The sequence below is a fragment of the Moschus berezovskii genome, chromosome 15, assembly GCF_049115385.1.
Source record: "Moschus berezovskii isolate FMDL1 chromosome 15, NW_MosBer_1.0, whole genome shotgun sequence".
Lineage (NCBI taxonomy): Eukaryota > Metazoa > Chordata > Mammalia > Artiodactyla > Moschidae > Moschus > Moschus berezovskii.
In genome coordinates, this window is record NC_142474.1 from 32,433,704 (window position 1) to 32,456,985 (window position 23,282).

The 23,282-nt window shown below is 42.9% G+C and overlaps 1 protein-coding gene across 2 annotated transcripts in view; it reads right to left on the reverse strand.

Moving 5' to 3' along the window:
• DNAAF9 (dynein axonemal assembly factor 9) overlaps positions 1 to 23,282 on the reverse strand; it is a 172,357-nt gene that overhangs the window by 29,848 nt on the left and 119,227 nt on the right. For both annotated transcript variants that reach the window (XM_055432434.2, XM_055432427.2), the window contains exons 22-28: positions 21,050 to 21,196; positions 19,480 to 19,568; positions 18,960 to 19,061; positions 18,598 to 18,715; positions 16,415 to 16,503; positions 14,316 to 14,474; positions 11,707 to 11,832 (exon numbers count right to left, since the gene is read on the reverse strand). In XM_055432434.2, coding sequence (XP_055288409.1) covers positions 11,707 to 11,832; positions 14,316 to 14,474; positions 16,415 to 16,503; positions 18,598 to 18,715; positions 18,960 to 19,061; positions 19,480 to 19,568; positions 21,050 to 21,196 — 830 coding nt within the window. The remainder of the gene's footprint in view (positions 1 to 11,706; positions 11,833 to 14,315; positions 14,475 to 16,414; positions 16,504 to 18,597; positions 18,716 to 18,959; positions 19,062 to 19,479; positions 19,569 to 21,049; positions 21,197 to 23,282) is intronic.

The window sequence follows — 23,282 nt, forward strand, 5'->3', positions numbered from 1 at the left end:
ACTATAGGAAATGAAGAAAGAGAGACTGGTCTTTTTCTTTTACCCTGAAGAGATACTGTCCTGTTAGTAAAGGGGAACTTTCAAGGGAAAATGAGAAAAATTACATTTGCCTAATTCTGCCAAGGGCCTTCTACAACAAAGTTGCCATATTTCCTGTTATGTGTGCAACTAAAATCCGGGTTCCCCTTTAATCTTTTTTAAAAACCGTTTGTTTATTTATTTGGCTGTGTCTGGTGTTAGTTGTGTCAGGCGGGATCTTTCATTATGGCATGCAGACTCTCTAGTTGTGGTGCACCGGCTTAGATGCTCCACAACATGTGGGATCTTGGTTCATTGGTCAGGGGTCAAACCTGCATCCCCTGCATTACAAGGAAGATTCTTAAACACTGGACCACCACAGAAGACCGTGCACCCTTTAACCTTATTCTAAGCTTGAATGGTGAATGAAATGTAGGAAACTGACTGAATAGATTGAGGGTGACTAATCAAAAATATGAGTTAACAACTGTAGCTCTGTAGTAAGCGCCAGAGAAAAACTCAATATTCTTAGTGTTTTAAAACTTCTAAAATACCACAATGCTCTTTTCTTGGTGAAGAAAGCCAATACTAATGAGAACAGCTATCTTTTATCAATGTCTTTTACCATGGACTGGGCAGGCAGTTCACATATACAATTTTATTCTCACATCCACCCTGTGCCTTGGATACTTAAAAGCTGCAAACAGTTGGTTCATGGTGGCCAAGCAAGCTAAGCACTTGGCCCAAGATCCCACATGCAGCTAGGAAATAGGAGGGTATACACAGAGGCCCAGGTTTGTTTAACATCACAAAGCTCCTGTGTTGTCTACCCCTACAAGTAAGATGCTTGCTGAAGTCACCCTCTGAATTGTTGCTTGTCTAGTTGGCGGGTATTAATGCTGTTCAAAACACAGGGAAGTTTTTCTCTTGCAGTTTCCTCGGTGGTGGCAAATCTTCATCTTTTAATTTGATTTCTGACAATGGTCAGACACACACCATTTGCAACCAAATTTGGTGGATAAGTGAGCCAGTTGGGTAAGTACAACTTTGGGCTGTGGATCTAGTTCACCTGCCTGATTCCTTCACGGTTTCTAAAGAATTCCACAGAGGAACCCTGATGTGCTCTGAATAAGGTTAGGAGCCCCAGAACAAAGGGAGAGAGATCCTCACTTGAGTATCCCAAGAATGGAGCTCACTGACTTCACTGTACTCACAGTCCACTGAAGGGTCAGCTGCAGAGCAAATGTATTCTTTAAAAAAATTATTTATTTTTGGCTGGGTCTTCATTGCTATGGACAGGCTTTCTTTAGTTGTGGTGAGTAGGGGCTACTCTCTTGTCGCAGTGTGCTGGCTTCTCATTGCAGTCGCTTCTCTTGTTGCACAGCACGGGCTGTAGGGCACTTGGGCTTCAGTAGCTGCAGTGCTCAGGCTTAGTTGCCCCACGGCATGTGGAATCTTTCCAGACCAGGGATTGAACCTGTGTCCTCTGCATTGGCAGGCCGACTCTTAACCACTGGACCACCAGGAAAGTTCACAAATGCATTCTTAGAAAATGTCTGTCTCCATCAAGTAAGTGCCTGTAATTTTACTTTTTAAATTTATTTATAACTGGAGAATAACTGTGTTACAATGCTGTGTTGGTTTCTACCATGCATCAGCATGAATCAGCCATAGGTATATATATGACCGCTCCCTCTTAAAACTCCCTCCCACCCCACCCCATCCCCCCCGATCCCACCCCTCTAGGCTGTCACAGAGCACTGGGTTGAGCTTCCTGTGTCATACAGCAAATTCTCACTGGCTATCTATTTTACATATGCTTCAGTGCTACTCTCTCGTCTCCCTCTCTCCCTCCCTCCCTGTGTCCACAAGTTTGTCTTTATGCCTTTGTCTCTACTGCTGTCCTACAAAAAGGTTCATCAATACCATTTTTCTAGATTTCTAATATATGCATTAATATACGACATTTGTTTGTCTATTTCTGAATTACTTCACTTTGTATAACAGGCTCTGGGTTCATTCACTTCCCTAGGAACTGACTCAAATCCATTCCTTTTTATGACTGAATAGTATTCCACTGTATATATGTACCATGACTGCTTTATCCATTCATCTGTCAATGGACATCTAGATTGCTTCCATGACATGGCTTCTGTAAACAGTGCTGCAATGAATATTGGGGTACATGTGCCTTTTAGAATGGCTTTCTCAGGGTATATGCCCAGTAGTGGGATTGCTGGATAACGTGGTAGGTTTCATCCTTAGTTTTTAAAAGAAATTTCCAAACTTGTCCTCCATTGTGGCTGTGTCAATTTACAATGCCACCAACAGTGTAAGAGGGTTCCCTTTTCTCCACATCGTCTCCAGCATTTCTTATTTGTAGGTTTTTCGATTATGTTCCTGTGACTTTACAGTATATGCCCTTAAAAGCCCTTCTCAGTGTCCTGCTTGCTTTCCTGCAGCAGTGCACAGCAATTCATACCAGCGGCATCTGAGACAAAGTTAAGCAATGTCCCCTCTCAATGCATGGAGAAGGCAATGGCAACCCACTCCAGTACTCTTGCCTAGAAAATCCCATGGACGGAGGAACCTGGTAGCCTGCGGTCCATGGGGTCGCTAAGAGTCGGACACGACTGAGCAACTTCACTTTCACTTTTCAGTTTCATGCACTGGAAAAGGAAATGGCAACCCACTCCAGTGTTCTTGCCTGGAGAATCCCAGGGACAGGGGAGCCTGGTGGGCTACCGTCTATGGGGTCGCACGGAGTCGGACACGACTGAAGTGACTTAGCAGCAGCTCTCAATGCATCTTATCCGGTCACAGGTTGGAAGCTCATGTTTTAAACCTCTGACAGGTTCAGTTCAGTTCAGTTCAGTTCAGTCGCTCAGTTGTGTCCGACTCTTTGCGACCCCATGAATCACAGCACGCCAGGCCTCCCTATCCATCACCAACTCCCGGAGTTCACTCAAACTCACGTCCATCGAGTCGGTGATGCCATCCAGCCATCTCATCCTCTGTCGTCCCCTTCTCCTCCCACCCCCAATCCCTCCCAGCATCAGAGTCTTTTCCAGTGAGTCAACTCGTCGCATGAGGTTGCCAAAGTATTGCAGTTTCAGCTTTAGCATCAGTGCTTCCAACGACCCACCCAGGACCGATCTCCTTTAGAATGGACTGGTTGGATCTCCTTGCAGTCCAAGGCACTCTCAAGAGTCTTCTCCAGCACCACAGTTCAAAAGCATCAATTCTTCGGCGATCACCTTTCTTCACAGTCCAACTCTCACATCCATACATGACCACTGGAAAAACCAGAGCCTTGACTAGACGGACCTTGGTTGGCAAAGTAATGTCTCTGCTTTTTAATAAACCACTCACTTTAAAGAGCTGCAAAGAAAATACTCAGAACACATGGACTTGCCCATTTATGCAACTTCTCATTGAGATATCACTGTTTTTAACGGTTCTTATAAAATTACATGAATTTTTTATTATAGTACTTCCTACCCCATATCATGATTGACTGTGTACATGCCACAGATGTGGCATTTGAAACATTATTTAACTTTTCTGAGCATCAGCTTCCTCACGGTAAAACATGGTAATGACGCTTACGTTAAATGCCTCCCAAAATACTTAAAGTGGATTTTGAAGACTGAAAGAGGTAAAGCATCACAGTGTCTAAAAAACAGTAGAAAACAAATGATAGCTCAACTCCTTTCCTTCTATACATATCATCCTCCTTCCTAAACTGTAATATATTTTTTTCCTCCTCTTTCTTTTGCATTACAAGGCAGATTCTTTACTGGACCACTAGGAAAGCCCCTAAGCTATAATATTATTGAAGACAGACAATAACAAGGATTGGTGAAGACAGAGAAATAGGAACCCTCATATTTTGCTGGTGAGGATGCAAATGGTGCAATGGCTTTGGATAACAGTTTGCAGTTCCTCCAAAAGTTAAATAGTTACTATATGACCCAGCAATTCTACCCAAGAGAACAGAAAACATATGACCATATTAAAACTTAAACATTCATGGCAGTATATTTATGATAGCCAAAAGATGTAAAAAACTCTAATGTCTATCAATTGATGAGTGGATAAAAAAGACGTGATATATCCATACAATAGAATATTTGTCCATAAAAAGGAATGAAACACTGACACATGCCACAGCATGGATGAACTCTGAAAGAAGCCAGCACCAAAGGCAAAATATACGAAAATATCCAGAATAAGAATATCCACAGAAACAGAAAACAGACTAGTTGCCAGGGATTGGGGAAAAAAAGAAATGGGGAGTGACTGAAAGGGACATTTTAAAACAGTGAATTTTATGATATGTGTATTACATTTCAACAAAGCTGTTACATTAAAAGAAGCAATATACATAATACTATAATATATCAAATGCTTTACCCATCATCCAACATTTGCCCCCAGGGAACTAGCCATTTCCCAGAAGAAACCACTATTTACACTTTGGGATGTATTGTTCCAGATATTTTCTGTGTTTATTCAAATAGACATTTAAAGAATACATATTGTTTTGGTAATTTCCTTTTCTCACTTCACAAAGTATTACGGGCATTTTTCACATCAGCACATAAAAATCTACCTAATTTTAAAAAATGCCTGCATAGTATTCCATTACATGCTCATTCGCTAAGTTGTGTCTGAATTTTTGTGACCCCATGGGCTATACCCTGCCAGGCTCCTCTGTCCATGGGATTTTCCTGGCAAGAATACTGGAGTGGGTTGCCATTTCTTTCTCCAGGGGAATCTTCCCAGCTCAGGGATCAAACTTGCATCTCTTGGTTCTCCTGCACTGGTAGGCAGATTCTTTACCACTGTGCCACCTGCTTCCATTATATGAATATCCTCAAATTGAACCAGTCACTTACTAATGAGCATTTGGGTTATTTCCATTTGATATTAACATTATTGTCTTGAACACTGCTGCTGCTGCTAAGTCACTTCAGTCGTGTCTGACTCTGTGTGACCCCATAGACGGAAGCCCACCAGGCTCCCCCATCCCCGGGATTCTCCAGGCAAGAACACTGGAGTGGGTTGCCATTTCCTTCTCCAATGTGTGAAAGTGAAAAGTGAAAGTGAAGTCGCTCAGTCGTGTCTGACCCTTAGCGACCCCACGGACTGCAGCCTACCAGGCTCCTCCATCCATGGGATTTTCTAGGCAAGAGTACTGGAGTGGCTTGCCATTGCCTTCTCTGCTTGAACACTGCAGAGCACATCTATTTCAGACTGTCCATACCTTCTAAACACTTTTCCCAGACATGGACTGAGGAAGCCTGTCTTTCAAGTAAATGGTAGAAAACTGCTTTTCTGGCCTTTCCTGCCATCTGGTACAAGCATATGACCTAAGTTTTACCAACAAGACTCCTTAAGTGGCGATGAACACAGTGAGTGAGGGGATGTACGGGAAGCAGGCTCCATTTTCTTGTGGAAGAAGTGACTGAGATAGCCTCAGTCTGAGGGGGATCTCACTGGGGCATCCCTACAGGAAGTTTGAGTGTTCCACCTGGATGCCTCCATTAATACAGTCTGACCCTCCTAAAGGCTCTGCAAGCCATACTGTCCATTAGTAAATTCCTCCCCAACTAAACATGCTGGAGTGGGCTCTACAATTCAGAACTAAAAATTCGGCCTGAAACAAACATGCCTATACATATGTATCTTTGCACATTTCTAAAAATATGACTGTATAATAAAATTGTAGCAATGGAATGGCCATATTTGACTCCAAAGAGATTAAATCATTTTACATGCCTATCAACAGTATGGGGGGAAAAGTATATGAATGTACCTATTTTCCTACACAAGTTGCAGCATAATAAATCACCCCAAAACTAAGTGGCTTAAAATAATGATGATTTGTTATTTCTCATGATTCTACAGGTTGAATGGGCAGTTGTTTCAGCCTGGGTATAGCTTAGCAGGGGTGATGACTCTTTAAGATGGTCTCACTCACAGGTTCAACAGTGGTCTCGGTCTAGATGGTAGGAATGGATGGCTGGGCCTCTTTCTCCACGTGGTCTTTCACCCTCCAACAGCCTCTTCAGATGGTGGTTCTTAACTCCCAGAAGCAAAAGAGGGCAAGCCCCAAAGTGTAAAATGCTTTTCAAGCCTTGGCTTGTTTCATGCTTCTTGAAGACCCACTGGCCAAAGCCAAGTCACAATGCCTGAGCCAAAATTCAAAGGGTGAAAAGTAGATTAAACTGAAGTCCTGGTGGGAAGGGCTGCTTTTGCTATGGCCAGAATTTTAATCTAACACAGTTGGCCTTATAAGGATTTTCTTTTCTTTCTTTTGGCCATAACATGTGGCTTGTGGGATCTTACTTAGTTCCCTGACCAGGGAAGAACCCAGGCCATGGGTTCGGCACTTTCACTGCCTCTTTCACTCTGTATAACAGGCTCCAGGTTTATCCACCTCACCAGAAATGACTCAAATCCATTCCTTTTTATGGCAGAATAATATTCCATTGTGTATTTGTACCACAACTTCTTTATTCATTCATCTGTTGATGGACATCTAGGTTTCTTGGACTGCCAGGGAATTCTTGGACTTTTTTTCTTTTTACAAATGTACGGGCTTAACACTGGTCACTTACTACTTCTGTCATTTAATAATAATTTAATAAACACATATATGCATTGTGTATCCATTAGCATGTGTTGTTCTATTTGTATCCATTAGCATGTGTTGTTCTATTTATTTTCCAGCTGTACTAGGTCTTTCTCCAGCTGCGGTGAGTGGGGGTTACGCTATCTGTTGTGGTGCGTGGCTTTTCACTGAGGTGGCTTCTCATCGAGGAGCCTTCTCTTGTTGTGGAACATGGGCTCCAAGGTATACAAGCTTCAGTAGTTGCAGTACGAAAGCTCAGCAGTTGCTGCTCGTGGGCTCTAGAGTGCAGTTTCAGTAGTTGTGGCACAAAGGATTAGTTACTTTGTGGCATATGGAATCTCCAGACCAGGGATTGAACCAGTGTCCTCTGCTTTGGCAGGTGGATTCTTATCCACTGCGCCACCAAGGAAGTCCATGCTATATTTACTTTAATAGTCGTATCTTTTAAGTTTTATATCAGAAATTAAAGAAATTTACCAACCATTTAAAAAATTTTACAATTAGTAGAGTGTTCAGTGTTTTTCTATATGATTACCTTTTTCAATTCATTTTATACTTTAAGCAAATGTGTTACTGCTTTTTAAATTTTAAATTGGAAGATAAATGCTTTACAATTTCTGCCATATAACAATTATGAATCAGCCATAAGTATATATATTTCCCCTTCCTCTTGTCTCTTGAACCTCCCTCCCACTCTAATTCTTTTCTTAATGAAATGAGATTAATGTTATTTAATAATGTTCTAGTCTTTTTTTTATGGCTACATCACAGGGCATGTCTAGTTTCCCAACCAGGGATCAAATCAGTGACCCCTGATTCACTGTGCAATGAGTTTTTTTTTGGGCTGTGCTGGGTCTTTGCTGCTTTGCGGGCTCTTCGCTAGTTGCAATGAGCAGGCTTCTCTTGCTGTGGAGTACAGGCTCTAGAGCACACTGGCTTCAGTAGCTGCAGCACGCGGGCTCAGTTGTTGTGACTCACTGGCTCCAGCGCACAGGCTTAGGTGCCCTGTGGCATATGAGATCTTCCTGGATCAGGGGCTGAACCAGTGTCTCTAGCACTGGCTGGCAAGTGGATTCTTTACCACTGAGCCATGGGAAAGTCCCTGATTGTTTCTATTTAACAGTTTTATGGAGATATAATCGGCATAGCACAAAATTCACTCATTTACAGTGTACGATTCAATGATTTTTTTAGTAAATTTACAGAGCTGTGCAAACACTGCCACAATTTCATTTTAGAAACATTTTCATTACTACAGGAAGATCCCGCCTTCCCATTTCCCCAGACCTTTAACACCTCTTCCTTGAACTCTTCCCACACCACTCTATTAGTTTCTTTTCTTCTTAACTTTTTCTTGATGTTGTAGAACAGTACTTGTCTAGTTCTTTGCTTATTACTATCTTTTCCTACCTTTCTATGTTAGTATCTTTGATAGTGTCCAGTCCCATGTTAGACCTCCTTCTGTTTTTTTCATCTTTTAACTAAAAACTTGAGAAAAAGAAGAGGCATGGATGGTAGAAAAAGTGGCATATAAGAGTCCACATAGCATTCTAAAGTACAATGGTGATGCTCAGAATTCACTACAATAACCTACCTTGAGGCAGAAGGAAAAATAGCTTTTATTTTTTAAATGAGAAAGTAGAACCTAGAGAAAGCAGAACTAATGAGAAGGGAGAATGGTAAAGACATTTCTTAGGATCACTTAAGACGACTAGGGTAGTAACTTTTAATGTAATTTCTTTTTTTTTTTTTTGTAATTTCTATGAGAAGTGTAACTGGGACTCAAATAAGAAGGAAGCTTTCTCAGATGAAGATCTAAGGACAGATCAATCAGCTGCCAGGAGATGATGATAATATATGGACTAATCAGAAAAACCATATGATAGCCTATCTTGGATACATTCTTAGAAATATTCTACTAAAGGCTACAGAGAAAGGAAACTTTGCAGCCTCTGTCCTTGGAATTTTACAAGCAAGAATACTGGAGTGGAGCCAGTCCCTTCTTATTCTTTTTATTCTTCTTATTCTTTTCTCTAGGGGATCTTCTCCACCCAGGGACTGAACCCGTGTCTCCCACACTGCAGGTAGGTTCTTTACTGTCTGAGCTACCAGGGAAGCCCCAAACAACTCTGTGATGTGTGTGCTGTGCTTAGTCACTCAGTCATGTCTAACTCTGTGACCCCATGGACTGTAGCCTGCCAGGCTCCTCTGTCCACGGGGATTTTCCAGGCAAGAACACTGGAGTGGGTTGCCATGCCCTCCTCCAGGGAATCTTTCCAACCCAGGGATCGAACCCAGGTCTCCCACATTGCAGGCGGATTTTATACCGACTGAGCTACCAGGGAAGTCCAAGAATACTGGAGTGGGTAGCCTATCCCTTCTCCAGGGGTTCTTCCTGACCCAGGAATTGAACTGGGGTCTCCTGCATTGCAGGTGGATCCTTCACCAGCTGAGTTACCAGGGGAGCCCTCCAAACAGCTCTACAAAGGGAAAATGTAATATCTGAAACTTCTCAGTGGAGACTTCTCTGATGATAAATAATTCTAGATACCACTGAGGCAGTATAAACTATAAAACCCACTCGGAAAGCAATTTGGGAATGTGAATATAGAGTAATAAAATTGATTATCAGTTCAGTTCAGTCGCTCAGTCATGTCCAACTCTGCGACCCCATGAACCGGAGCACACCAGGCCTCCCTGTCCGTCACCAACTTCTGGAGCTCACCCAAACCCATGTCCACTGAGTTGGTGATGCCATCCAACCATCTCATCCTCTGTCGTCCCCTTCTCCTCCTGCCCTCAATCTTTCCCAGCTATCAGGGTCTTTTCAAATGAGTCAGCTCTTCACATACAATTGAATAATACTATATCTTTGATAAATCTATTCTAAGGAAACTGTCTGAAATTTAAGAAATTGATATTATATACAGATGTTCTCATAGCACATTATTTATGATAGTGAAAAGTTGGAGACATCCTATGTGACTAACAGAGGAGAAGGGGTTAAGACAATTATATCCATACACACACAAAATGATTACATAACCAATCAAAACGTAATTTACCACTGTAATACAGCAACATATATATGGTCCCATCACTTCATGGCAGATAGATGGGGAAACAGTGGAAACAGTGTCAGACTTTATTTTTCTGGGCTCCAAAATCACTGCAGATGGTGACTGCAGCCATGAAATTAAAAGACGCTTACTCCTTGGAAGGAAAGTTATAACCAACCTAGACAGCATATTAAAAAGCAGAGACATTACTTTGCCAACCAAGGTCCGTCTAGTCAAGGCTATGGTTTTTCCAGTGGTCATGTAGAGATGTTGAGAGTTGGACTATAAAGAAAGCTGATCGCCGAAGAATTGATGCTTTTGAACTGTGGTGTTAGAGAAGACTCTTGAGAGTCCCTTGGACTGCAAGGAGATCCAACCAGTCCATTCTAAAGGAGATCAGTTCTGGGTATTCATTGGAAGGACTGATGTTGAAGCTGAAACTCCAATACTTTGGCCACCTGCTGAGAAGAGCTGACTCACTGGAAAAGACCCTAATGCTGGGAAAGATTGAAGGCAGGAGGAGAAGGGGACGTTGGATGATGAGATGGTTGGATGGCATCACTGACTCGATGGACATGGGTTTGGGTGGACTCCGGGAGTTGGTGATGGACAGGGAGGCCTGGCATGCTGTGATTCACGGGTTCGCAAAGAGTCGGACATGACTGAGCGACTGAACTGACTGACTGATATATGTTCACTTAAATAATATGTTTATATATTAACCTAAGAAAGATACAAAGCTTTACATATATCACAACTGTAAAAAAAATATGCATATAAAAGATAAAAAAGGAATTCACAAAAATTATAATAGTTACATTGAGTTAGTGAGATTATGGGTGAATTATTATCCAATTTTCTTTGTTGTTGTCATATTATTTCCAAAGTAAGAAAAAAAGTTCATTTGTTAGTAGTGAGAAGAAGCATCATTAACTGAGGTAAGATGCTTTAAGATGGCTTAACCACATGAAAACGTATCTGTGAGGTACTCCAAGTGCCTTATTACAGACGACCCCTTCCCTGCAGTAAAGAAGAAAAGAAAAGTCTGCCATGGGTATTCTTCTTTTCTGGGAAAATTTATTGCAAGTCCCACTATCCTAGAAGGGTGACTTTTCAGTGCACAAAGTAAAGTGGTGAGAAGATGCCAGTCCATACGGAGAGTAAAAAAGCTGGCTTGAAACTCAACATTCAAAAAACTATGATCAAGGCACCACCACTTCATGGCAAATAGATGGGGAAAAAGTGGAAGCAGTGACATATTTTATTTTCTTGGACTCCAAAATCACTGAAGATAGCAACTCTAGTTATGAAATTAAAAGATGCTTGCTCCTTGCAAGGTAAGTTATAACAAACCTAGACAGTGCATTAAAAAACAGACGTCACTTTGCCGACCAAGGTCTGTATGATCAAACTATGGTTTTTCCGATAGTCATGTAGGGATGTGAGAGCTGGACTATAAAGAAGGCTGAATGCCAAAGAATTGATGTTTTCAAATTATGGTGCTGGAGAAGACCCTTGAGAATCTGTGGACTGCCAGTAGATCAAACTAGTCAATTCTATAGGAAATCAGCCCTGAATACTCATTGGAAGGACTGATGCGGACGCTGAAGCTCTTAATATTCTGGCCATCTGATGTGAAGAGCCGACTCACTGAAAAAGACCCTGATGCTGGGAAAGACTGAAGGGAAAAGGAGAAGGGGGTGGGAGAGGAAGAGATGGTTAGATAGCATCACTGATTCAATGGACATGAATTGGAGTAAACGGGAGACACTGGAGGACAGAGGAGCCTGACATGCTGCAGTCCACAGGGTTGCAAAGAGTCGGACATGATTTAGCAACTGAAAAACAAACACCACCAGGGTAAACTGATGCATTCCCAAAGACAAACACGTAAAAATGCGTCGCCTACTGGTAGGTGGGAGGTAAATAGCTTTCTGTACATTTAAACATATCACATCCTGTGGGCTGGAGGTGGTCCTAAGTATGTACCTGTGCTCCATGTAGCAGCTCAGAGGCTCCACGCACACTGTGATGGCACCAATGGTGAAGGAGGACTTGACATTTGAGTCTGGATGGGTCTGCAGGGCCTGGACAACATCAATAACATCTGTGTAGCTAGGGGGAGAAAAGGGAGTAGTTAGTTTACTGGATTGGAGTTTCAGAGTGGGAGAAGAGGGGAATGCTTGCTGAGTGGCTGAGTGGAGCAAAGGTAGAAGGAAACCAAAAGAGCAGAGTGTAATAGGCCTCCTTGGGGTCAAGTTACCTCATGATTTAGAGCCCCTGAAGTTTACAGTGTTTCTGTATTTCTAAGTTCCATTAGTTCTAACTGTGCAAGAGTGAGTGGAAGAAAGAACCCTACTGCCCACCCACTTCAGAGAAGCCTGCAGGTGACCCTGGGGCTCTGAGGCAGGACTTGGTATTTTCTAATCAAGTTAAGAGCTCCTGCATTGGTCTGTTTTCTTTAATAACTCTTTCATTTCAGGGAGCACACTGATCCAGCTGCTGAGTCTGTACCTGGCCAATTTGGCAGAACTGCCCGAACTGCATGATGAAGGCAAAAACCTAACTCTTCATGTTGCCTCTTTCTTGTCAGTATTTTATTAAACAAACAAACAAAAAAAAACCCAGCAGGACTTTAACTTTCTTTCTTCTGATACAACAGATATTCCATACAAGTGTCTTTTGGGCTCTATTTTACATTTGTAATTTAAGCCTGCAATTTTGCCTCATTTTATATTAATTCAGTTTTTGAGAGATACTTTGTCTTAAATGCAGATAATTTAAAGAAGGATTCTTACAATATTCTAGAGTATAAACTAACACAGTCCCTCAAATTCCTTAAAATTAACTTTTTAAGACTCAGATTTTTACAGTTCTACACTTATTTGTGTATGTATTCAGTTCCATACAATTCTGTCACCTGTGCAGGCTCCTCTACCACAGTAAAGATACTAAATAGTTTCACACCACAAAGCTCCCTCCATGTTGCCCTTTTATAACCATACACACCTCCCCACTGCCCTCCACTCCCATCCCCAGGTCCTGGCAGCCACTAATATGTCCACCATTTCTAAAATTTTATCATTTAAAAATACATTAATTCAATTTTTAAAACAACAACCTAATACTCCACTTGGTGTCAAAGTTCAACATCACTGCTCACCTGCAGCAGTAACTAGAATGGGACCGGGCCACTGTAGGGGCAAAAGAAAACTCTGCCCGACAGCACAGAATTCTATAAATCAAAATAAAGGCCATATTCAAGAAATAAAATTCTCAACTTGAGAAGCCTCTGGGGTGTCCCCTCACCTCAATACTGGGCTTAAAGGTCCAGCCCCAAGGAGATGGATGTGCTACACTGAGTCTGCCATGTGTTCCCTGCTGAGCCTCAAGGGAATGGACCCCATCTGTAAGAACACTGTCATAGAGAGCAACACAGCAGAAAATCCATCTGATGTTCCTAGTGTCCTGGGGCTGTGACTGGGCAATAGCTGGTTCTGAGAGTACAAGTGGGCTGGCCATACACTGTCACTGAAGTCCACAGCAGCCAAGACAGCTGGCACTTATGCAGACTTGTACAGTCAGAGACGGGGAGTCAACAATACTCTCTAAAGTAATAGAAGATGGAAATGACCTCAGCTGTACAATGTCAAGGTACCAAATTTGACTCCAGGTCCACACCCCCACTGACGTTCAACTCTGGAAAGGCGGCAGGAGGTGACAAAACTGGGCCAACTTATTTTTTTGATTATTAGAGATGATGGAAAACAAGTGGTTTCTAGCTTTCTTGCTCTGTGGCTTCCACAACCTAAGCCCACAAGTAGGGTCAACAGAAGGGAAGCCCAAAGCAATGTAAGAACAAGATCTAAATAAGAGAAAAGATGGCCTGGCAGGGGACACATTCCCGTTTGCCTCCTGCAGCACCACTGGCCTGGCTTTCCTCCAATTCTTACCATCACATCCAGGAGACCAAACAGGGCTTTGGAACTGGGCCTATTCTTTACTGGAAACAATTAGCCAGTTGCAAATACTAATTATTATGAGCACAAAACAAAACACCACAGCACAGCACAAAAGCACTTTGTGAGAACTGCCAAAAGCTTCTTTATTACCAACTATAATGACAGCAGTGAAGAGCACAGCCCATGTTTTCCTGATCTGGCATGTACTCCTGTGGGCCCAGGGGATGATGCGCCTGCTTCCTCCTTCCTAGCCATTTTGTGGATGGGCCTTGAGACTGGAGTGTGGGGACTGTCTGCAACTCCTCAGGAGGGAGGACTGAAAAAGCTGAAGCTTGCTTGCTTCAGTGGCAAAGGATGAGGCTTCGGGACCACTACTGTTAGAAGAATTATCAAGGAATCTTGCCCAGAAAACCTCCTTCCCAATTCTCTGCCATTTGAGGATATGTGATATTGAGGCTGAACTTGAAACTTGGGTGCGATCTTCACCAGTTACTCTGGGCCACAGGGGTTCCTGCTTGCTAAAGACACTTTTCGTGCATATGTGGAGTTTATTCTGTGCCCCAAGTAAACCACACATGAAATAATGGCAAGGTCACCATACTACCCCACCATTCCCAAAACAGTTCCAGGGCTCACCCTTGTAATACCACGAGTAGTCTGGTCTTCTTGCGGATATAGGCTGACTGGCGGACAGAGCGGTTCTGTTGGGCCTCTAGGGCACTGGAAAGGTATCTCTGGAAGTGGGCAGCATGAAAACATTCGGAGCTGTCCATGACTTGACGGTATACCATCCACCTGGAAATGGCAAGTATAATCTCAGCATGAGGGCCTGATCCATAGGTTCTATCAGTGGATTCAAATGTGACTAGTACGCCATAGACTTGGTCTTGTAAACCCACACAGGAGAAAGCAATACTACCAGAAACAGGTAGAGGGCGCTGGCTGGGTGTGGAGCCCTGTACCCTGAAATCACTTCTATTGGAGCTTTTGGCATGAAATGCTCTGTCACAGGGAGAAAGGTCAGATAAGCACATGACCAACAGATTTCAGAGTTGAGAAAGACTCCTGAACAGGCAGTCAGTTTCTGAAGGGCCATTCAGAAAAATGGTTTCAGTCTACTTTGCAGTAAAATTTTTGCTAAGAATATGGAATGAGGGGGTGGGGGAAGAGTTTCCTGGTGGCCTAGTGGTTAGGATTTGGTACTGTCACTGTAGTGCCCCAGGTTCAATCCCTGGTTGGGAAACTGAGATCCCACAAGCTGCATGGCACAGCCAAAAAATAAAAAGAATAATGGGTAAGGTGAAGCACTCAGATTGTTTACAGAACACATGCAATGGAAATGAGGAAGGAACTGGTTAGCTATTGAGTACTTATGAAGTAGGTCTAACATTTACCCATTATCTCTCCAAAATTCATCTTCCCAACCCCCACAATCTCCCACTCTAAAGTCCCAAACTCCTAGGTGATTTCAGTCTTCTCAATTCTTCTATATGGTCTCCTGCAGGCTGCCTTACTTTGAGGAAGGCTGCTGCTGCTGCTGCTAAGTCACTTCAGTCGTGTCCGACTCTGTGTGACCCCATAGACGGAAGGCCACCAGGCTCCCCCGTCCCTGGGATTCTCCAGGCAAGAACACTGGAGTGGGTTGCCATTTCCTTCTCCAATGTATGAAAGTGAAAGTGAAGTCGCTCAGTCGTGACCGACCCTTAGCGACCCCACGGACTGTAGCCCACCAGGCTCCTCCATCCATGGGGTTTTCTAGGCAAGAGTACTGGAGTGGCTTGCCATTGCCTTCTCCGTGAGGAAGACTGAGTAGATATTAAAAGCCTGGTTCAGTCAGCAAGGTTTGTTTAGCAATCTGTCAGTCAAATGGAAGAGATGGGTGAATGATTTCTCCAATTTTACCTAAACCAGTATGTCCCAGTTCCACCTAAACTCATGCAGTCCCTTTGTGGCCATGGACGGATCACATCCACCAGCTCTCAAGTTCTAACCAACCTGGTCACAATTCCCAGGCCTTTGACCATGCTGGTCTTGCTGGGACAGGTCTCTTGCCCAGATATCCAGGGGTTCATCCCTTTATATTGTCAGGCCTTTGCCTTTGCTCAAATGTCACCTTTTCAGTGAGGTCTTCCCTTAGTGAGTGAATAAAGTGAAGTCACTAAGTCATGTCTGACTCTTTGCGATCCCATGGACTGTAGCCTGCCAGGCTCCTCCATCCATGGGATTTTTTCAGGCAAGAATACTGGAGTAGGTTGCCAGTTCCTTCTCCAGGGGATCGTCCCAACCCAGGGATTGAACCCAGGTCTCCCGTACTGCAGGCAGACTCTTTACCGTCTGAGCCACTTCCCTGGGTACCCAATTAAAACTGGAATTAGTACCCCAGCTCAGCTCTCCTATAGCCTTCTCAGCTTTATTTTCTCCAAAGCATTTTTCACTAGCTAATGTACTATTTTCCTTAACTGGTTAGTTGTCTATCTTCCAAAACTAGAATACAAGCTCCATGAAGGCAGAGATATCACCTGTTTTCTAGTCTGTTTTGTACATTTGTCCCCTACACTTACAACAGTGTCTGGCATACAGAAAGTACTCAGTATAAATGTGTTAAACAAATGGATGGATGATCACTGTGCCAATACCAATTACACCAAAGGTCAGTGCATGCTGAAGGTTTCCCAGTGCACAGGCAGCAGGCATAGAACCCCTTTCCCCAAAGCAAAGGCAGCAGCCATACTAACCTGCCGTATTCCTTATGCAGAGTGACCAGAAAAGCACAGAGTTCACTAGCATGACAGCCTGGAAGACCAGTTACAATGCTGATAATTACCTACATGAAAGAAAAGCCATGTGGGTTTGTGATTCAACTGGGAGGCAGCATTGTGTAACAGGTTAAGAGAACTGACTTCTTAAGCCAGGTTCTGTGGGTTTAAACCTCAGCACCAGCACTCACTAGCTATGTGACCTTGGGTTCACTATAGAACCTACCTTGCAGGGTGGCTGTGATGATTAACTGAGTTAATATATGTAAACAAAGTGCTTGGAACAGTGTCTGGCACACAGCAAACACCATATACAATGTAGTGTTACCATGATAATTTCCATGGAGCAGGTTGTGACTAGATCAGTTAAAAGTATAACGGAAAATACTGGGCGGAAAGGAGGTCTGGGACAAAAATGCCATAGGCTAAATTGGTGTGGTAAACTCAGTGAAAGAGGTTAGTGGCCTGTGCCTTCCAAGCCACATGGCCTGACCTAAAGAAACAAACTGGGTGGAGAAAGCACTTCTCAATCTTGATGGGGAAAAGAGCCAGGTTGAACTTTCTTAACCTTGGCACACGACTACATGAAAACAGGGCTGTCTGTAGGGAGATATTCCAACTCAAGAAATCTACTGACAAAGAAGGTGTCAAGCAGAGGAGGAAGGGAACCATGTACTTGCTGAAGGATAACAATGTCAGTGACACAGTATGGCAAGGGCTCCTTTACATGTGTTTTATTTCACAATACACAAGACTCACTGGGACAGGCCTGGACTAAAATTCAACTTGGTGGCACTCACCACTTGAACTAGTCACATCAGCACAGAGATGGCTATGGATCCCTCTTCTTTTATGGGAAATAGTTCTCCCACATCCCCTCTGACCAGACCCTTAGTCTGATTCCCTTTCTGCACCTGTGGACAGTTCTCCATGTAACGGACTTTCTGTTTATTTTCTCATCCAAATTTTCTCATCTTGGTTCCCATTTCTCGGCATCCAGGCCTCAGTCTCTCAAATCCCAGCAAACATGCTCACAGCAAGACACCTTCTTACTTTAAGGCCTTACTTTACAGCACTTTGTTAATATAAGTACATATATTAAAAAATATTTAAAATGTAACATTTTTACTTTTACTCCTGCTTAAGGGAAAAAATGAGGCTTCTAACTACTTAATGCTTCTCTTTCTTTTTGTAGCCAAGTGTCTTCCAGATTTGCACAGAAATAAATGCCTCTTTGAGCATATTATGACATATAGTTCCAAAGAAATGGTGGGGGGTCAAGAGGAGAGAAGTGTGAGGCAGGAGCAGATTAAAATCCACTCTTGTGAAGACAGTGTTTATAAACTGTAACGTTATCCTGGTGATGCTGCTGCTGCTAAGTGGCTTCAGTCATGTCCAACTCTGTGCGACCCCACAGACGGCAGCCCAACAGGCTCCTCTGTCCCTAGGATTCTCCAGGCAAGAATACTGGAGTGGGTTGCCATTTCCTTCTCCAATGCATGAAAGTGAAAAGCGAAAGTGAAGTCGCTCAGTCGTGTGTGACTCTTAGCGACCCCATGGACTGTAGCCCACCAGGCTCCCCCGTCCCTGGGATTCTCCAGGCAAGAACACTGGAGTGGGTTGCCATTTCCTTCTCCAATGCATGAAAGTGAAAAGCGAAAGTGAAGTCGCTCAGTCGTGTGTGACTCTTAGCGACCCCATGGACTGTAGCCCACCAGGCTCCTCCGTCCATGGGATTCTCTAGGCAAGAGTACTGGAGTGGGTTGCCATTGCCTTCTCCGGGTGATGCTAGCAAGGTAATAAGGCCTTTCCCCTTACTAAGCTCATTGTGCCAGGTAAGACCTTGTAACCAGACACAGCTGACAGCATGAGAGTACTAAGAAAGAGTTTGGAAGACCTGGAGAAGCAAGAGCAGGGCACAGAAATATGGAAGGGTTTCACCATTGCCATGGGGCTCAGCTGGCGTTAACGTAGATGCCAGTACACTGTCAGTGTACAGAGTGGGTTTCATGTGCATCATTACATCAGTATTCAAGGAGGTGGAGAGTCTTATAAAAGAGACTCTGCCTGAGCTCCTTTTTTTAAATGACACTGACTATTAAGGGTAGGTTATCAGGATCATCTTCCCATAAATTCTCAGCTTTTTTGATGAGCTGCTGTACCTTGTCATTTTCTACTCTGTGAATAGGGTTGATTTCAGCTTGCTGCAGTAGGACAGGGAGATGGGTCCTCACCACGGGTTCCTGACTAATGTTGCTGACAGCAAAATGCTGGAGAAACCTAGAAAAACAAAGACAGTGCTATTATGTTACCATCACCAGCCTTTTCTGAATGTGCCCATTCACATGAGAAACTTATTTAATAGCTGAACAGAAACCTTAGTGAATATCTCTAGCGAATAAAATTGTGTATGTTGTGTTTTTATAATCATCCTTAAGAAGCTATAAAGAAAGAAAATGGAGCCTGGAAAGCACCAACACTGTGAGTTCTGATATACTAAAAGAAACAGAGAAACAGAGCTCACCTGTTCAGCTCTGGGAGTTTAGCTGAGAGTAGCTTTAGAGGACTCTGTTTCTCCCCAGCAGAATGGCTCAGGACACTGAAGAGCTTCTGTGCTCTGGAGTGTCTGGAAATCAAAGGTTCACAGATTAGAATTCCATCTCCCTACAGCACACATACTGTATATAACTCATTCTGATATTTTTAAGCCCAACTCCTGTGACAGAGTCAACACTTTGAAAAGAAGCATCTCACTGACTTAAGCAAAATTCGGTGTTAACGTAGGATGACTGGTTTGCCCACATAGAAAGCTTAACCTGAAACCTTTGTAATCCTACAGTTTTCTGATTCTTGGTGGATTTCATCTGTCTTGACTTCTGTTCCCTAAGAGCACTGACTACCTGCAAACTCGCAGCACTGAAATGACTGTGTTGGCCCTTTCAGAAGCCAGGACTTCTGTGTTACATAATGCAAGTCATCCTGCAGAGACAGCAAACACACACAGCCTAGGGAAGCTAGCATAAACACTGAAGGCAGCCACTTACAATCTCTTTTGTTCCACAGATAATCCATCTTCCTGGATCACTTTTAAAGACAGCCCTGAGTTAGTCTGCTGTTGCCAGGGGGAGAAGACCTAAACAAAACAGAATTAGAGCAAAGAACACTTTAAACCCAACAACAGGATATGGAACCCACATGGGGATTTGATGGCTGCTGAAAATCTAGACTGTCAGTACAGAGAAAAACCATCAAAACAAACAAGTTTGTTTCAAAAATAGAGGCCTGAAGCAATTCTGTTCTGTATTTTTACAAACTAGAATTTCTTTCTGAGTTCCTCTCCCAGGGATTCTGCTCCTTAAGAGAACAGGAAACACAGAGGAGGGTATCACGTAATACTGTTCTGGCAGCAGGGGCACGTTCCTCCCTGGTGACAGGGCCAGACAGAAGCAGTTCAAGCAACTCCTGCCTAGAGGCAGAGGAATGGCTAAAGAGAATCTCTAGGTTCCTAGACTGAAAAGACAAGCACAAGGAGGTAAAAGGATCAACTGGCAGTAAGACGGAGAAACAGACTGGCCTAAAAGCCACTCTGGAGCCAAAGCTGGTTCTTGCCTCCTCCATGTTCTGTGTATCTGTCCTGAGGGAGAGACTATCCTCTCAAAAAAAAAAAAGTCACACCTTTCCAAGCATTTCCACCAGAACGAGACTGACCATTTGTATGACTCTGGTTACTGCTTGGTCTCTAAGTAAGCTGTGTAGTTCTTGGTGAGCTCCCTCACTCATGCAATCTGTGCTGACAACCTATAGTGTGCAGCCTACCAGGTGGAACCACTCACAAGGGCAGGGCCTATGAACCATGGAGAAGGACATTTTGGGGTGGGGTGGGAAGCTCTGGGGAGAAGGCAATGGCACCCCACTCCAGTACTCTTGCCTGGAGAATCCCATGGACAGAGGAGCCTGGTGGGCTGCTGCAGTCCATGGGGTCGCTTAAGGGTCGGACATGACTGAGCGAGTTCACTTCCACTTTCACACATTGGAGAAGGAAATGGCAACCCACTCCAGTTTTCTTGCCTGGAGAATCCCAGGGATGGGGGAGCCTGGTGGGCTGCCGTCTATGGGGTCGCAGAGTTGGACACGACTGAAGCGACTTAACAGCAGTAGCAGCAGCAGCAGGAAGCTCTGGAGGAGGCAACCCATTCCGGTATTCTTGCCTGGAGAATCCCCATAGACAGAGGAGCCTGATGAGCTACAGCCCATGGGGTCTCGAAGAGTCAGACACGACTGAGCAACTAAGCACAGCACAGCACAGCAAGCTCTGATCCAGTAGGTAGGGCCCAACAACTCAATAAAGTAGCTAACAGGGAAATGAGTCTAATTAGCGAAAAAGAAGATTTTTCTTAGAAGCTGAAAGGCCTTCTGTTCAGTTCCTTTAGGTTCTCATCTTTTAATGGCAAGAGCAATACTCCAGGACCCAAGATTAGAAGCAGCCACACTCACAGCAGCCCTTCCCAACTCTCCCTCTCACCACCTCACTGTTAGCCCTAAGACACTGCCATACCAATTAAATTGCTAGGAAAAAGGGTGGTAATTGTTTTGCTGAATAATGATTGATGTTACCTCCGAGTAAAATGTTTGGTATATCTCGGATTTGGGGAAAAGGGCAATCATCAGAAAATTGCTTGATCCATGGAAATGAACTGGAAGATGGGGAAGCAATGAACTTTTGAAGTCTATCAGAAGGGCAGCAACAATACTGGTGGAATCCTGAAGAGAAAGAGAGGGAACATCACTGAGAAAAGCCATTTTGTATGAATTTAGCCCTTACATCTAATGTCAGAACACATATGGTGAATGTCAGTCCAATTATTTTTACATTGTGTGGTTCACTGGGATTCAATTACAGAAGTTCCTGCCAATACCCAGTTTTAGGAGATATGGGAAGTACACAGTCTTTTCTCCTGAAATGAAAGTATTGTGTCTCTTTCTAGGGTATTAGTCCCTTATCAGACAAATGATTTGCAAGTATTCTCTCCCATTCTGTGAGTTGCTTTTCACATTCTTGATAGTGTCTTTTGATGTGGAGAAGTTTTAAACTGGACTTAATAAAGTCCAATTTATATATATTTTTCTTTTGTTGTCTATGTTTTCGGTGTCAAATCCGAGAAACTTGCTTAATCCTGCCCGGAAATTTCCATGGACAGAGGAGTCTGGCAGGCTATAGTCCATAGGGTTGCAGAGAGTCAGACACAACTGAAGCAACTTGGCACGCAGGCATGCATCCAGTTTTCCCAGCCCTGTTTGTTGAAAAGACTGTCTTTTTTAACTGAATGATCTTGGCACCTTTGAAAACCTGTGACCATATATGTAAGACTTTCTTTGGGAGCTCTCTATTCTGTTCCACTGGTCTATACATCTTATGCCAATACCATGGGCTCTTTGGCACTTAGGCTTCCGCAGTTGCACCAAGAGGGCTCAGTAATTGCAATTCCCTAGCTCTAGAGCACAGGCTCAACAGTTGTGGTACACAGGCTTAGTTGCTCCAAGGCATGTGGGATCTTCCTGGACCAGGGATTGAACCCATGTCTCCCTCACTGGCAAGTGGATTCTTTACCACGAAGCCACCAGGGAAGTCCTCAATTTTCTTCTTTTAAAGACTGCTTTGACTATTTGGGCAGGGGGTGGGGGTGGGGTTTTCCCTGAGATTCCATAAGAATTTCAGGATGGCATTTTTCATTTCCTCAAAAAATGCCATTGAGATTTCAATACGAATCTATAGCTTGCTTTGGGTAGTACTGTTATTTTAATAATATTAAGTCTTCCAATCCATGAACATGGGATGCCTTAGCATTTACTTAGGTATTCTTTAATTTCTTTCAGCAATGCATTGTGGGTTTTGGAGTTTAAATCTTTCAATTTCTCAGTTAAATTTACTGAAATTGTTTTCTTAAGAACCTTTTCATATTATTTACAGTGGGGTATGGAAATGCAACCTTTTTTTAACTGTTTATTTTCTATTCTGAAATGTTGGTAAATTCATTTATTAATTCTAATAGTTTCTATAGTCTTAAGGAATTTCTAAATATAAAGCATGTCATCCATGAAGAGAGCTAATTTTACTTCTTTTTTTGCCAATTAAATGCCTCATCTCTTTTTCTTGCCTAACTTGTTCTCACTAGGACTTCCAATACCATGTTGAATAGACATGCTAGAAACAAGTATTTTTGTCTTGTTTCTGATATTAGAGAAAAGAGGTTTTTTTTTAATATTTAAGTTTTCATAATGAAAGTCACATTCATTAAATAAAAATCTGAGAAAAATATAAAAATAAAATACATAAAAAAGGTTTAAAATATTAATCCAAAGTCTCATCACTCAACTTCAACTACAGCTAATATTTTGTACTTTTCCTTCTAGTCTTCTGTTCCTGTTCATTCACTGACTCCCTTTTTTATGACTGGGAAGTCATACTTACTTTTACAGCTCCATATCGTGCTTTTAAAATTTAATTTACCATTAGTATTTACCACGCTGTTGTAAACTATCTGTCAGCATTTTCAGAGACTGCATCCCACTCCCCTGTTAGCCCACCACTATGACTGGACATTCCATATTATCAGTTCCACTTCACCTTTTGTCTACTGTACCTTTCATCTACTCTTTGCTAATTTACTGTTATACACGGTAGTGTAAGGCTGTATCTGATGTGCTTCCACATATCTGTTAACTAACCTCAGGTCCTCTGAATACCCATGATTTGGTACTCAGTGCTTTCATGTTGATAAAGACAGAGCTCGTCCCAGAAATGAAATATTAACTCATTTAAAAAAAAAATCACTAAAAATGGTTTTCC